This window comes from Protomyctophum bolini (genome assembly GCF_963924005.1).
Source record: "Protomyctophum bolini genome assembly, chromosome: 5".
Classification (NCBI taxonomy): Eukaryota; Metazoa; Chordata; class Actinopteri; order Myctophiformes; family Myctophidae; genus Protomyctophum; species Protomyctophum bolini.
In genome coordinates this window covers 44,337,165-44,354,071 of record NC_137866.1, presented here as the reverse complement: position 1 = coordinate 44,354,071, position 16,907 = coordinate 44,337,165, and the positions used below count along the sequence as shown (strand labels likewise).

Sequence of the window (16,907 nt, the reverse complement as noted above, 5' to 3'; positions counted from 1 at the left end):
AAACCCGGAACACGCTGTCGGGCATCAGAACCTACTGTACTGTGGTACTGTACGCCAGAAACACTTTTCAATTGGTCCCCACACAGTTTTAACATGAACTGGAAAACAAGGTTTCATCCTCCTTTTAAGTAGAATGTCAAATCAGACTACAGACTATATGGGGACAGCGAGGTGACAGACAGGGATAATATGAAGGGCTTGATACGATTCAGTGAGCATTGCAAAATGGAGAAAGCATTGAAAGATTATGGCCAGTGGAAAGAAAATGAAAGTGAGATTAAAAGAGAAGAACGTTGACAGTAAAGCAAACATGGAAACTTCTTTCACCACAGCGGAAAGTTCTCACACCTTTTATAGATAGCAGCATAGAGGAATGTACGCAAAACACACAAACTGGAGAGCACACACACACACTATGAAAGAAGCACAACATTCTCAGGGTCTTCTGGCTGACATTTTGTATTGCAAAGGTATAATTATTGTCCTTCCACACAAACCTCTGCACAACAATGTGTCGTTCTGTGGATAGTGTGTGTCTCAGCCTGAGCCAGACTATCTCCTCCGCAATCTTCAAATGCCCTGTGTTCAGGTTTCTCTTTTTTTTTTAAAGATATATTTGCGATCCAACTAAGGGTGCAAAAGAATATAAAATTGATTTTAGATTTTGATAAAACATTAGATTTTCCAAAATACCACAAAACGCTACAAACTCACAACATGCCACAGCTTGTAGATCGGAAATTTAGTTTATTTATTCTTTTCCCCCCTGAACTTCTTGATTATTCAATTTGATCAAAATACTGAAAAAGCAACGAATAGAATAATTAATAACATAATCAATAGTTCTGTGTTGGACAGACTATCGTTGCATTCACAACACATGCTAATGATTCTTTCTTTCCCCCCCCCCCCTTGTGCCTTTTTATCACGGCACAGATCCACGTGGTCAAGACACCCCAGGGAGAGGATTACGAAGGCAGGACTTTCCACGGGAAGAGGGTGAGTGAACTCCATTTACTCCCTGGCATTTCCCCCAAGCCTTTCTCTCCTCTTCTAAAGAGGATTCCATCCCAGACAGACTTCAAACAGATGCAATTAGCCTCTGCCATCTCTCTCTCTCTCTCTCTCTCTCTCTGTGTGTGTGTGTGTCTCTCTCTCTCTCTCTCTCTCTCTCTCTCTCTCTCTCTCCACATAGATTACGGGCGTGTCCATCCTGCGTGCGGGGGAGACCATGGAACCCGCCCTGAGGGCGGTGTGCAAAGACGTCCGCATCGGAAAGATCCTCATCCAGACCAACCAGGACACGGGAGAACCAGAGGTGGGAACACTTAAGGCACTTTCTCGGGTGCAGTACTTAGGTTTTGGTTTAGACTAGTCATTGGTTAGACCAGTCATTAGTCCTACAACTACAACCTAACCCAAACCGGGGTGGGTGCATACTTAGTTTAGACTAGTCATTGGTTAGACATGGGTTAAGGTTAGGTTTAGGTGTGCTGCCCCGTGGGAGGTTAGGGTTAGGGTGAGGGTTTGAGATGGGTTGTAGTTGTAGGACTAATGACTAGTCTAAACCAAAAACTGTCTAAACTAAGTACTGCACCCTCCCAAACCTCCAACACCCCTAACCATAACCTCCCACGGGGCAGCACACCTAAACCTAACCTTAACCCATGTCTAACCAATGACTAGTCTAAACTAAGTATGCATGTATGTACTCTACTCTACTGTGCCATGTAACATATTTCACAGGTTCTGGATGTGTTTCCATGTCCACTACGCTGCCCTACAAAGCCAAAGTGCAGTAACTACTGGGGAGAAAAGAGTGGCCGATATTCGGTTTAAAAGCCAAATGAGATATTACACTAATTGGAAATAATTATGGTGTCTCCAAAAACGTAGTTACTGCACTTTGGCTTTATAGGGCAGCGGCTGGGGGTTCAGGTACGTTTCTAGTCCTGCTCAAGAGGTCGAGTAATAACCCTGAGTTGTGGGAACCTATCGGAGGCGCTATTGGTCAAGATGAGGTGACAACACTGTGAACAGATGCTAGAATACCGCCATTTTAGACCACTTCATAGCCCATTTCAACAACAAAAACATAAAACGGTAAAAACCAAACACAACCCCCCCAAGTATCTACCCTTGGGCAGCCTCTGTCAATATAGGGTTGAAGTCTAATCTTTGGTGTTTTCTCATGGTGGTTGTTTGTGTTTTCTCACGGTGGTTAGCTTCACTACCTGCGTTTGCCCAAAGACATCGGAGAGGACCATGTGGTTCTGATGGACTGCACGGTGTCTACTGGAGCTGCTGCTATGATGGCTGTTCGGGTCCTACTGGTACGAGTGCTCTGTTTGCTCCTCCTATTTTCTGTTGTTTGTTCGGCCGCGAAGCAATTACAAAACTACTGCAGCGAGGCTGAAACCTCCTATCTCCATATTCTAACTTTTTATTTTTCTCCCTTAATAAACACCTTACTTGACCACACTACAGCGTCACACAAAAGCACCAAACGTAGCAGTTCCACAAGTTCACAACACTTAACTAAGCTATTTGGGCTTATTAGTTATTTTAAGATGAAAGGGTATTTTAAGTGGTCAAACTAGCAACAATACCGGTTCAAACTTTTCAGACAATCCTAAAGATCTCGGATATTTCATAAAGGCAAAGGTTAAAGCCTCAATCTGCAATTTCTTCGACTGGTATGGCTATACCAAAACACAAACGTCATTTTATTGTGTTAATGTGTGAAAGGCTCCTTTCACTCGCTTTCATAAATTGCAGATTAGGATTTGGCCTATTTTCAATTGTGAGATTATATTGTGCGTCAGTGATGCTTTTCCTCTTTGTTCCTGACCGCATCACTGGCATGTCAATAATCACTGTCAAGCTACTCTTGACTGTAATATTGCGATTATACAACAGTTACCATCAAAATGAAACATAAAGATGTATTTATATTGTGGTGGGGCATAACAGCCTTTCTGCGAGTGTTATCTGAGTCTCTGTTATGCTGCAAAATACATGGGGTCTGACAGAGACAGAGTTGGTTTACTCAACCAGTCCAGCTCAATCTCATTGTAATTAAGATATTCGATGTAGAGTCTATTTTTTTATGCCAGATTTAGCTACTACGTTTGCAAACTATAGGTCTTTAATCTAGATGACTTTCTATGCGTTTGCTGTATTAACTTGTGTTGTTCTTGCTGTAAGTGGCTCTGAATTAAGAGCATCTGCTAAATGCCGTAATTGTCATTTGCAAACTTCCCATGCAAACCACTAGGCTTGCCGCTTTGCACAGCTGATTTTTATATATTCTGATTAGTTTCATTTGAGAACGGCTCGGTGTGCCCCGTCATGCTTATTTGAGCACGGGTGGAGAGCCTATTTAAAACCAATCAGATGGCTTGGTCGGAACGACCTGTTGTATTTGCTTTAACCCATTCTGACCGGGAACCCATTTTTGTGTTAGCACTATGTTATGCTTTAGCTATTGAAAAATAGCAGATCTACAAGCTCATAGCGCGCCACCGAGTGGCGCGCTACAAGCTTGTAGGTCTGCTATTTTTGAAAAATCAAAAGAACGACTGACATTTTTAGAATCTGATCTCAGGTCAGAATGTGCTAATCAGACCCGTGTGTGTCCAGTGGAAACCTCGTACGAAATCTGATCTCAGGTCAGAATGGGTTAATCATGTTGTCTTCTCCTCAGGACCACGACGTGCAGGAGGATAAGATCCTGCTGGTGTCTCTGCTCATGGCAGAGATGGGCGTCCACTCTGTGGCCTACGCCTTCCCCCAGGTCCAGATCCTCACCACGGCCGTGGACAAGAAGGTCAACGACCTTTTCCACATCATCCCTGGGATAGGTCAGTGAACAGCGTTAAAGGGACACTTCACCTTTTTTTTGCAAAAAAATATATGTTAATGACGTTTAGAAGCTTTAGAACACTTTCCTGGGGGTCTTTATGTGTGTAATATGTGGTTTTAGATATTTTAGATTGTAGCAGTGAGCCTGTTGTCTCTGATGTCATGGACACTGGGCTCACTTCCTTCCTGGACTTCATATTGTCTCAGTAAGACAGCTCTCCCCCTATCCACAAGGAGGAGCAGTGCACCAAAGAATTTTTTTGCAAAAGGGTGAAGTGTCCCTTTAACAGCAAAGTTTGCAAAAGCATAACCACTTCCATTGGGCATGTCTGAGGTTATGAGTGACTGTCTGTGTCTGTGTGCCCTGTACTGTACACCGTGTCTCAATGTGTGTCTGCTATCGAGGGGAAGAAACGGATTGTATGGGAAGTAGTATATTTTTGAAGACCCAAGATTTCAACTCGCAGCTGTAGATGTGAAATGACTCATTGTTGAGCAAGTGCATGAAACTACTTCAGAATCAGAAACAACTTCATTGTCACGTCACAGGTTTTTACAGGTGTGAAACAGTGGTTGAAATGTTTTTTTGTGCAAGGCGAGCAGGTTAAAGCTTCGCACCTGGTTGTCAGTATGCAGGAACAATATTACCAAAACAATCCTATTTTTACATATTGTGTTCATTGTTTAGGAAACAAAATGCTAGTTTTCTTTCACACAAATCACATAATAAAAGTTAATTTTTTTATTGCACTCATTTTAATTATTTGATTTTTTTTGTCTAATTTTATCATGTTCGGAATAAGGTTTTTCATTCAAATTTTTTTTGGAATTAGACATTTTTTCAGTTGTGAGATTTTATGTGTTTGGCAAAACTTCAAACAAACATGTCTAGTCTCCGTGCTGTTGCTAACGGTGTCTGCTGCTAAAACAAGCTTTTATTTCTTCTTACGGTAGGAAACTTTGGGGATCGATACTTCGGAACAGACGCACCCCCGGACTGGAGCGATGAGGAGATGGACGAGCCCAGTTACTGAGGGAGCGTTTGATTGTGGACAAACTTTATTTGAACGATTCAGGAGCGTCATCATGGCCCTTTTGAGGACAACATGAATATTGTATTCTCCTCTGCTGGCCTGCAACATGCACCTTCGGTTGTTGGATGCCTTCGCCTTAACCCGAGTGCAATCTGGGGATAGTATCAAAGACGTTATAAATACCATATATATTGTATACATGTTTTTAATATATTATTTGTATTCGATGTACATGCTGTTGGTTTGGACAGTTGTAAATTTAAAATTTTGAATATTTTTATATGTACTGTATAGAACGATGGATGAGTCAAGTTGTCTCATATCTTGCTGTTTTTTGTGACAATCTGTACGTTTTTAGATTGTGAGAGGATATTTTGTTGTGAAGGAATGTAGCGACTGTAGCGAATGACAGTGAATGTTAGTGACAGTGAGTGACAGTTCAAAAACTACTTTATCGATTATGGAATATAATCAAACACGTTGAAAATGGAACTACAATCCCACATCGTGATGCGTGGATTTTGTAGATCAGCTATTTCTGCTATTTTGGGCGACACCGTATTATATAATTATGTAAAGTATAAAATAGGGCTTAATTGTTTTTTTTAAGATTAGTTTTTGGGGCTTGTATGCCTTTATTGATAGTGAACAGTAGACAGACAGGAAAGGGCAGAGAGAGATGGGGAGTGACACGCGGTGAAGGCCATGGTCACACCGCTGTCCATTGTCGCGGCAACACTAGCGATTCAACCTATTGCACAAACTGTGCTAATCTGTACAGAACGGCGTCCACATTCGTCGAGTTTGTTTTTACCTTTCACACAAAGAAAGGAGTCGCGCAAATAGACACAAGCAATCAAAGACAAGTAGCTCGCTTTCCTTATGAGAGAGACTCTTTGAAGGACCACTTCATCGGAAACGTGCGTAGGTGTAAGGTTTCTTTCTTTCTTTCTTGAGCCTTGCCACTTCTTTTCTCTAAATCTTTCTGATCCGTTCTTATTGTGTCTAAAAGTATAGAGCGACTGTGTTGTAGAGCGACTGACAGTCGTACATCATAAACCTTTTCTATTCTTATTCTAAATGAATGCCCTACTTTATCACACAAAAGTAGCAGCTCTGCGAGCTTGTAGATCAGATACTTTTGCTGTTTTTTCATTTGAATCCTGAAAAGTAACAGTTTTGTGAGACGTGAGGTTTCCACCCGGCAGAAACTATACACGTCTCAGTTTGTCAAGAAAGACATTAGAGTTGAAGAGACATACGCACTGTACAAATATACAGTACACTTTCCATATTTTGGTCATTGTAGGTGACAACCCGCAGGAATGTCTAAAAGCATTTAAGACATTTTGAAGCATTTTTTTTTTTTAATTGCTAAAATAGCGGATATGCTCAACTCACAACTTGTGAGCTGAGCCTGTTACACATAGACGTTTGTTAGAGTTCCAAACAAGCTGCAACCATCGCAATTTTGCCGTGACTTCCTCCCGCGTTGTTCAGGCGCTCTTAGGACAGCCTGGCTTTTCACTCTGAATGGTCAATGCGTGCTCTGAGCGTTCCCAGGGCACAATGCTCTCGTGGATTAAATTAAGTTCTTGGATTCCATAGAAGTCGGCAATGTCTTTGTGAGACAATCCATGTGCTCTGATTCTCTAAATGTTCCAACAGCGAGCGAGCCTCAGAGCGCTCTGAAATTACGACGGACCACAGAGCACCCTGGGGCGCACTCCTGCACTCTCAGAGTGTATTCCCTAAATGAAGTCAATAATGGACACTCATTTGCATTTCAGAAACGAGTCCCAGACTATTAGTGCCTGATCTTATTATTACCAAGCCTGATTGGTATTATTTTTTCTCTTAATGGAATGTCTTTGACGGTCCTTAACATCATCAGTGTTGCACACATGTTTTATACTTTTTACATGATTTAAAAAAATAAGGTTCGAATTGATGTTATGTTGGTTGAACTGATTATGTGAAGTGTACAGTAGCTTTGCCTATACGATAAAGCTGCACATGATGTCCTTCCGAATGTGAACATACAGTATTCATATTCACCCTATAGTTCCATAGTACATTGACATCATGATGAACTGAACATTTAAAATATGTTCAATTGACCTACAGTAATCTCTGTTGCACTGTTAATTTTGTAGTATGATGAACGCTATCTTCCATGTGTTTACTGTTGAAAATGTCATCATTCATTCACTTGCATATGGTTTTGAATTGTAAATCTCTACCACCCAACCTCAGCTGTGTCCGTGTGCTGTGTTTACCTCTCCTGCTGCATGTATTTATGTTTTGTTGTTTTTATTTTATTTTTTATTAAAACAAAAAGTACAATACAAGTATTAAGTCACAGTCAGTGTTTTCTTGCATCATTCATTTTGTCTTGAACAATAATGTAAACTTTACTGATTTTGTGAGAGAACATGCTAATTCACAGAGACGCTGTAACCTCTCAGCTGACCCCAGTGAATCAGAGACCATTAAAACCTAATTTATACTTTGTACCACACTAAGTATAAATGAGGTGTTTGGTAAGTGGTTCTCAAACACTTTCATGTCAAGGACCCCCAGATGCATCTGTATTTGTCCTCCGTCACCCATTTTAAAACATTTTAGGAGTAGGTTGTTGGAATTCACATTATCATCATGTGTCTTCCGCAGTATTTGAAAAATATTGAAAATGTTTGGAAGATTTTTGAATAATTTAGATTTTTTTTCACTCAAATCTTCTCTTCCTGGGAGTCCATGGCACAAAACCTTTTGAGATGGGGGTACGCGGCCAAATATATTTAGAAATGTCAATTTGGGGGTATTTTTTGGCATGAAAGGGTTTCACAACTAGGCCTATAAGGCCTTATATGCTACCATTGTTAACAGGCAGAGGAAATTGTGGTTGTCATTCACATACATGGTTGACATAATACCCAGGACCCTTGGACAACTTCAGTCTATTTTACCCCTTTTCACACAAAACTCAGCATAATGGTTCGAAATAAGTTATAACTGTTCTCATTAATTCATCCATTCATTTATTCAGTCTATTTCTAAAGCACAGCTGAGTTGCTAATATTTATTAAGGAATTTTAAGGAGATGCATAAAAACAAAACAAATTTTGAATATTAATATGTAAAAATCTAATAATCTAATGTAGGCCTATAGTGATTTAAACCTTCACTTCGTCACGTGATCAGCGTTGTCATCATGGTCATGGTCATGTCATCAGAGTTCGATGATAGCCAAGCCACTCTGGGTTAAGTGCTTGACACACGTGTGTGCGTGTGTGTGCGTGTGCGTGTGTGTGCGTGTGCGTGTGTGTGTGTGTGTGTGTGTGTGTGTGTGTGTGTGAGTGAGTGTGTGTGTGTGTGTGTGTGTGTGTGTGTGTGTGTGTGTGTGTGTGTGTGTGTGAGAGAGAGAGAGACGCAACTTGGCCGGTTGTAGCGCCACCATGAGGCTGATTTGAAATAGGCATGCACGGCCGTGGATATGCACGGCTTAGATATCCGTGGATATGCTCCTGAGGAGGAGGATTCTAAAAACGACTTATAAATCCTAAAGCCTTGTTTATACTTCAAGATGAGTGAATCATGTGTTCTGAAATTGTACCGCTGTGTTTATTACCAATCTGTAAATAAAAGTACCAGCTAAAACAACAACTTATTCGCAGTTGCCGCTGCGGGGGTGCGGGGAGGCGGGGCTGAGGATTATGAAAATAATTTGCTTGACAGAGTCGAACGTAATTGACGCAAGAATACATAAGCAACGCTGGGTGAGAGAAATTCCTCCCTTGCGTTGCGTCGGTTACGTCTTGGCACTTGCGTCTCGCTCCGTCGGGTTGAGAATTGAGATCAAGCCAACGCAACCAAATTGCTTGCGTTGCGTACACCCTGCCCACCTGGAGGCAGCAGAGAGCAAGAAGGCCTTTCCTCCTCTGCTCGACCGCTCTTGAAAGAGGACAACACTTCCGCCGGCAGGTGTAAACGTAAACAGTTTAAACACCAGCGAACGGCATGGATATAATCAGAATAAATCACATTGGAAGTTAAACAGGACAACATGACATCAGCGTTCGAAGCACTGCTTTGCAAACTCTTCGGTGATTATCAGGCCTGGACGGACGTTATGTCCAGTGGGCAATGGGCCACCCAAAGAATGGGCCGCCCCATGTTCCCCATACATCGCATGGACCGCATCCATCATGTAATAAAATACACCAACCAACTGCCATCTAGTGGGGGAATCAGCAGCCCAGGTGTTGATTGAAGCTTCACATCAAAGAAGTTCGTTTATGGTAGGTGACCTGACCGTATAGGTCTTGCTTTTAGTTTGAACTTTGGTAAAATATCCAAAAAATATATGTATAAATAATGTATAAAATGTGAAAATAGGCAATCTATACAGTACACTTGTAGATTGCCTATTTTTGTATTATTTCGTCATACGACGAAATATCTAATTTAACATTTGTGGAGTTGGTCACCTGACCAAAAGCGGTTGACAGAAACTGGTCGACATGTTCTGTTGCCCCAACACCGGCAGAAACAAGGCCTTTTAACCAGGCTACTTGCACACACTACAACTCGCTTACAATTCGCAAACCTGGCAACACTTCTCCGTGTTCTCATAGGCCCTCCAGGCCCGCCCCCAACACTCCTTTTCAGTCTCACAATCGGCCATCTTGCTTTTTACTTCGATGCGCGAGTGGACATTTAATGCAAATACATTAATTATAGCTCCAGCAAGCAAACACAAACACCTCAACTCCATCTCATTGTGAATAAGAATTCCGAGGGGAAAAATAATTTTTGGAACGCCACTTTCACCCAGTATGAAGCTAAATGTGGAAGCCGTGTGTGTCACACCAACACTGGTGACCCAGAGAATCCTGTGCCGATTCTCAGGCATCTGGCCTGAGGCACTGCCTGCGAGTTGGCTCTGCGTGCGCTTTTTCCAACTCTCACTGATTTATCCAGCTCACACGTCAATCACAGTCAGCAGCTCTCAGCCTGCACACACACGCACGTCTGTCTTGCGCACACGCGCACACACACACACATACACACACACACACACACACACACACACACAGGAATGGCTATACGGCGGCGAGACAGCGCAGCACGTTATAATTTTCAGTTTCATTAAATAACTGTCTTTCTCAGCGTGCGCACGTGCGCACACAACATTATTCAAGTGAAATGCGTAACGCCAATATTGGGCTCATATAGGCTACCAATACACGACGAAATAACTGACAGGAGTGACGGTGCTGTGAGTAAATTGACAACGCTTTCTGACAGAGAGAGAGAGAGAGAAAGACAGAAAGACGTGTTAGAGTAACGCGCGCGAGCGAGAGAGAGAGAACGTCAGAGAGAGAGAGAGAGAGAGAGAGAGAGAGAGAGAGGAGGAGGGGGGGGGGCAACAAGCTAACAGCATATGTTCGTTCTATGATCCATAAAACGACAGATCTGCCGTTTAAGGGCAGATCTGCGGCCGCGCAATGCTGTGTGTTTTCGTCTTTTTTCCTTTTTCCCTCCTGCTTCCACATGACTGCAGCCTCTGATAGCTACTGTGCTAAAGATGCTAAAGCAACACAAAATACATCCACACGCAAAACAAACCAGGGACCAGGGTTGCCACATATCGTGGATGTGAGAGTGAAACAAGCAACCAGGTCTATAAAAATGTTAATAGGCCAGTTCAAAGTAGGTAAATCAAAAATGGTCCGGAAATTAGTCTTAAAATAATCAATTATAGTGTTGACTGTCAAACTTTGTTGTCTAATGTTGTTTCAGAGCAGTGGAACTCAAACATTTCCATGTCAAGGACTACCAATAGATAAACAAGTCCAAAGTAGCTTATAATGATCAGACTTGGCAACACTGTCTCTAGGTTGAACGTTCCTTTACAAGCTCACACATATGAAATATGTTTTTTTGAATCTTCAAACTGAGACATATTTTATGATAATACTGTTAGCACAGTCATCATACTCCAACAGCATACAAATGGAACCAAATGGACCCTGATTTTCCCAGAGAGCAAATGGTATCAAATGGGGGTCTGTGGCCTAATGCATTTCAAACTGGGGCTTCTTGGTATTATATTCTCTGCATATCTTATCAACTTGGGGTGAATAAGGGGGGGCGAAATTCTAGTTACCTAAAAGAGTAAAGAGACACTCTTTACACTCTGCCATTCTTTTTAGAGGTGATTTGTTGTGGCGTATGCATGCGTTTTTTGGGGGACTTAACTACAAAGTCAATGACCCTTTCACACCAACAACAGGTGAGGTGACAGCAAAGCTGGGTGTTGCTTCATTGGCAGAAAGAAGAGAAAAACATGAGGTGGGCTGAAACATGTGAGTACAACAGTTAATATGTCAAGAATAGCTCAGTGGTTCTCAAATAAGGGGGCCCAGGTCCCCAACCCAACACAAAGACGAGCTGTGAACTTGTTATAACATTATGCTGTTTTTCTTTGCTTCGTTTTTAGCCTTTTTAACTACCGATAGTTATTCTCTTAATAAAATGTGTGCTCTGTAAAGCAGAGACCATTAAAACCTTAGTACCAAAAAGCACAATATAAATAGCTTGTATTGTTATTAAAAAACATCTATTACATTACAGGGAAATGTTACACGTCTATTACTTTGACATTTATTGTGCTTTTATTTTATCTTTATCTTACTTTACCTAACATGGCTTGAGTGAAAGAGTTCCTCCTTTTGTTTTGCTGTTTTTCCCCCCCAATGATTCTTAGAAACATTTGGTCCCTTGAATGATTGACTTCATCATGTCATGGAAAGTGTGTGTGTGTGTGTGTGTGTGTGTGTGTGTGTGTGTGTGTGTGTGTGTGAGAGAGATTTTTGCATCTTCGTAATTTTGTAACATCATCTATTACGGATTTCCCATGACAATCACCAGACTCTTTTTTTAGACTCCATTCTAAAGCTCAATCCACACTCCAAAAGGGGTAATTGGGTCAGTTTACTCTTTATTAAACTCATTTGACCTGGAACCACTTACCTCATTAAATAATCAATGGGAGGGAGGGAGACTTGGGGACACACATTTCTGTTGATGTTTGGAAGGTAGTGCTGGATAGGATACACTCCTCTTCAATCTGTCTAAGGCATACTATTATTCAGTTTAAGGTTACACATCGCCTCCACTGGTCCAAAGTAAAACTATCTAAGTTCGTTCCTACCATGGATCCTATATGTGATCGTTGCAATCAAGATCAAGCTCCATCCCTTGCACATGCTTTTTGGTTTTGTCCAAAGCTAAGTACATTTTGGCAATCAATATTTAAAACATTTTCAGATGCATTAGAAGTGCCCATAGAACCCTAATACCACTAATGCAGTGTTTGGAGTTATTTCCCAAGATCTACGTCTTAGCCGTCTTGTCCGCGGCATAAACGTCTTTAAATAAATACTTCAATATCATTTCCTGGGCCCTTGTAGGGGGCGGGACTGCGACGCTCTATAGTAGTATATAGTAATACAAACATTTGCGTGCATGCGTGCGTGCGTGCGCGCGTGTGTGTGTGTGTGTGTGTGTGTGTGTGTGTGTGGGCGTGCACGAGTGCGGCATCCTCATCAGCACTAGGCTACAGAAGTATATAGTGTTTGATGAGGTCACAGCTGTCGTTGCAGTGGCCGACCGTTATAACTCGACTACACAGTACTACTGTACCTGCTCCAGGCTTTTCATCCTCGTAGTCTGGTGTGACAAGAAGTAACTGCTGTTTCCACTGTGTTCTCTGTCTCCTCCGCCTTTAGTTTGTCTTCAGAGAGAGAGAGAGAGAGAACGAGAGAGAGAGAGAGAACGAGAGAGAGAGAGAGAACGAGAGAGAGAGCGAGCCAGGTCTAGAATAATAATTTCCATATCTGTCTGTTCTGGTGTGGTCTGGGGCTCTGGGCGTGCGGGAGAGAGAGAGGAGTCTGGAGGTCTTGTCACGATGTGGGTAAGAAAGGAGAAGAATCATGGGCTGTCTTGTTGGCTGGAAAGCTCTTATCTCCATATTGTAACTTTTTGTGTTATGTTACAGCATACTCTCCTACTACAGCGTCACACAAAAAAAGCATCGAAAGGAGCAGATCCACGACCACAAGCTCAAAACGTGGCGCGAAGGAACGAGCTTGTAGATCTGCTATACTTTGAATCCTTTGAATTTGAATCCTGAAAAGTAACAGTTTTGCGTTTTTTTATTATTATTTTAAAGTATATTTTAAAATAGAGCTCACAACGTATCGCGTTCAGAGATTGCTATTCTCACTGCTTTTCGCGCAACACCACTTGTATGGCGATGTAGTGTAGTTATTTAAATGAAATGTGGAGATGCAAGGTTTCTCCTGGACAGCGATATGGGGATTCTTTTCAACAATAACAGATCTCCATTATTGTAATGAGAGAGGGACTGAAGGGGCGGCGGAGGGGGAACAAACAGCTTGACTTTATTTATTGTTATGTGTGTGGTTAATGTGTGTGGTTAATGTGTGTGTGTGTGTGTGTGTGTGTGTGTGTGTGTGTGTGTGTGTGTGTGTGTGTGTGTGTACAGTATGTGTGTCTGTGTGGACGCTTCTAAGTGGTGGACTTAGAGCCTGCCAACTCTGTGGCAACATGCAGACACTTGAGACTGAATAATTCAGATGGAGAGGTATTTCTGATTGATGTGGAGAAGGTTTGAATTAGTTTGATGCAGTGGATAAAGTGTCTTGGGTGAGCGTGTGTGTGTGTGTGTGTGTGTGTGTGTGTGTCTGTGTGTGTGTGTGTGTGTGGGAGGGGGGAGTGGAGGGGGGGGCGGTGGGTTTGTGTGCACACACGCATGCAGTGGTCGACAGTAACTAAGTACATCTACTTGAATACCCTAATACCGTATTTCTTTTTGTGATGCTTATGACTTGTGAAAGACAAATATTGTACTTTTAACTTTTAACATATTAATGAAAATAGACGATAACTAGCTCACGATGATGAGATGTGAGTTTGTAACATTTTTAATACCGCAATGTATTTGGTAGGCCTATTAGAAAGAAAATGTACTTTGCTGCTAAAAGACTGAGAAACTTCCACTTAGGCGAGTAAATATTTAACCTGCATTATCTAATCTATAATTTGATTCAAGCACTGGGGTTGAGTGCTTTGTCCAACTGTGTGTGTGTGTGTGTGTGTGTGTGTGTGTGTGTTACCTCCATCTACATAAAAGAAACACTAACAGACAGAACGGACTGCGCTCATAAAGTCAAAGCCATAGTGATTTAGGTCTTATTATTACAGTGAGAGGCTGTTTGTGCATTAGGTTTCATCAGGTACGTTTTAATTGCTGTGAGAGGTTTTAATGGGCCAGATGGATAACTGCTGTAAGCGTTTTATTGCTGATAGATGGTGTATTAGCTCATTATATTCACTGTTCAGAGACTTCGTATATATATGATATACCATCCCATATATATACAGTATTGTACATGCACACTATAGCTCTTAGCGCGTGCCGTAGCACCTTCCCCCTAGCCTCGACAACCATGCAGTCTTACACAAAGGTTAAAATGCTATTTAAATAGCATAGTTAATTTGTTGACCTGGGCATCCTATAGTTTGTATATTTTGAATGTTTATAGTCTTACTGTTTAGACTGATGATATAGGATATTGGTTCACCTACTGTATGATCCTAGATTAGGCTACTGAGGCACTACACTGTCTCTATGCATTGTGTTTACCTCGCTTACTGCTTATTGCTAAATTGTAACTACATGTATACAGTAGAGTAGGCCTATTGTAGACTGGCTGTCATTATACATATAAAATGAGCCGTACTGTCAACAGTCTGTATGTATATATATATATCCATTCATAGGTGATTGATGCCATATTAGCGCACAAAAGAGCACAAAAGTAGTGAAAATAGATCTACGCATGCTCATCTGAGCTTGTACATCTGCTATTTTAACTATTTTATTGGAGAAATAACTAATAAATGGAGTAGCCTAGTGAAGTAGAGACATAACTAAGATATATATATATATATATATATATATATATATATATATATATATATAAAATGAAAATAAGCAGACTTAATGAAGTCTAACCTAAAGTCATCTGCAAAACAGAAGTGTGACTAATTAGCCTGATGATTGTCAGACCCCGTTGAAGACTTAGCAATAAATATAATCGTCTCTGTCGGGTGGAAACTATTACTTTTCAGGATTCACATTCAATAATAGCAGATCTACAAGCTGGAAATGCGTTGTTTCGCGTCACATTTTCGACTTTCGAGCTTGTGGATCTGCTACTTTTGATGCTTTTGTGTGACACTGTAGTAGTGTGGTATGATCAATTATAGGGTGTTAATTTATGGAGAAAAAATAACTAAAGGTTAGAATATACATATATATATATATATTATATATATATATGGAGATAGGTTTCTGCCTGGCAGGGATTAGTGTTTAATCTAAAGAACTTTGAAGGGAAAGGTTATCATTGCTATTTACAGTGTACAGTGATGACAGATGCAGAAGTTTAATACAAGAATGCTTGTCAAATCCTTGTCAAACACCCTCGCCCCGGGTCTAATCACAAAACACCCTGCGTTCCGCAGTAGCACACGCATTTATAAGCTTTCAGCTTCTGCCTATATTCTCTTTAATCACCTTCATGTAACAGCTTCCATTCATTCATTGTTGTAAATGTTGTATTTAAAACTGAAAGAGGATCAAATAAAGTAAACCAGTAGGTGCAGCACATCATGAAGCATCATGGATGATGGACCTATTATTATTATTATTATTATTATTATTATTATTATTATTATTATTATTATCATGAAGCATCATGGATGATGGACCTACAGGAACATGGACTCACCATCATCACTCATAACTTCTTGAGCAGCTCTTTCCAGGACTGACCAACCTGAGAATGGTGATTTTTTTTAAAGGCTCAATCTCAGGTTCGTCAGCCCATGAAATACTGACTCACTACCATCTGAATATGAAGAGGGGAAAAGACTCACTACCACCATCTGAATATGAAGAGGGGAAAAAGGCGCATGGCTAAACCATAACGCATGTCACTATTATTCCATGAGAATGGAACCAGTAACCAGTATGGAACATAGACTGTAAAAAATATGGACAAAGCGTTCTCCGGGTCTAACATGAACGTAAAATGAAGCCTTTCAGTCCTTGTATTGTAAGTCGCCATCTTTCTAGATCCGTTTTAGCCCAGCTGGCCATTGGCTGGCCCAGACAACGAGGCGGGACTTCCCCCCCTTCTTCCCCCCTTGGTTTTTATTTTGACTCGAGTGGGTGGGGGATCCCGTTCATAGACTGTAACGGTAGCCACGCCCCTCAGAACATACGCGACTTTATGGTCATTATTTTTATAAATGGGACCATAATTTTCCAAAAAAAATATTATGACATGAGAAATTAGACTTTAAACTAGTGACTGGAAGCAGAAAGTATTCATGACCATGTTTATTAAGGTAATACAGTCTAGGTGAAGTTGGGCCCAAATACATGGACTTCTATGGGGCTATGGGTTTTTCTGGGTCCAATGACAGCTCCACAACAGGCCATTATAATTATGAACTTTCAGGAAATCCCGATTTCCTCAGTGGCTTCACAAAATATCTGTCTGACTGCCCCCCCTGGTATGGAACCATGAAACCTATAGCGTACCTATGCTGATTCTAGATCTGCTATTTTCAAAAGATATTTGTGGAGGGAAAAAAAAGGTAATTGTAATTTCCCCTGTCTCTTTTGTACATAAATAGTGTTTGTATTTGATGATTTCATGTAGTATTGGGTTAGTTTTGTATGCTGTGTGTTGATGAATGTTAATGAGTAAATAGGACCAGAATGGAAACGAGTGAACTCTCAGGGTTGTGTAAGTGTAGTACGAGATGTGAGCAAAGCGTTCATTGTTTATGTTCCTTTAATTCCTGTTATGGGAACATGGTGCCTGACTATAAACGGGAAATAAG

At 41.1% G+C, this 16,907-nt stretch overlaps 1 protein-coding gene and 1 long non-coding RNA gene across 5 annotated transcripts in view; one reads left to right on the top strand and one right to left on the bottom strand.

Moving 5' to 3' along the window:
• The window catches only part of uckl1b (uridine-cytidine kinase 1-like 1b), a 40,134-nt gene extending 34,190 nt beyond the window's left edge, over window positions 1–5,944 (top strand). For 3 of the 4 annotated variants that reach the window (XM_080763179.1, XM_080763181.1, XM_080763182.1), the window contains exons 11-15: window positions 937–999; window positions 1,196–1,318; window positions 2,226–2,333; window positions 3,707–3,863; window positions 4,819–5,944. In XM_080763179.1, the coding sequence (XP_080619305.1) occupies window positions 937–999; window positions 1,196–1,318; window positions 2,226–2,333; window positions 3,707–3,863; window positions 4,819–4,898 (531 nt within the window). In that variant the 3' untranslated portion in view covers window positions 4,899–5,944. The remainder of the gene's footprint in view (window positions 1–936; window positions 1,000–1,195; window positions 1,319–2,225; window positions 2,334–3,706; window positions 3,864–4,818) is intronic. The other variant, XM_080763180.1, reaches the window with a different exon arrangement.
• Window positions 5,945–5,969: 25 nt separating this feature from the next.
• LOC308315287 lies at window positions 5,970–7,237 on the bottom strand. The gene is made up of 2 exons (XR_013964012.1): window positions 6,331–7,237; window positions 5,970–6,289 (listed from the first exon to the last, which is right to left on the bottom strand). It is a non-coding gene; the product is annotated as an uncharacterized lncRNA (long non-coding RNA).
• Between the last annotated feature and the right edge of the window lie 9,670 nt (window positions 7,238–16,907).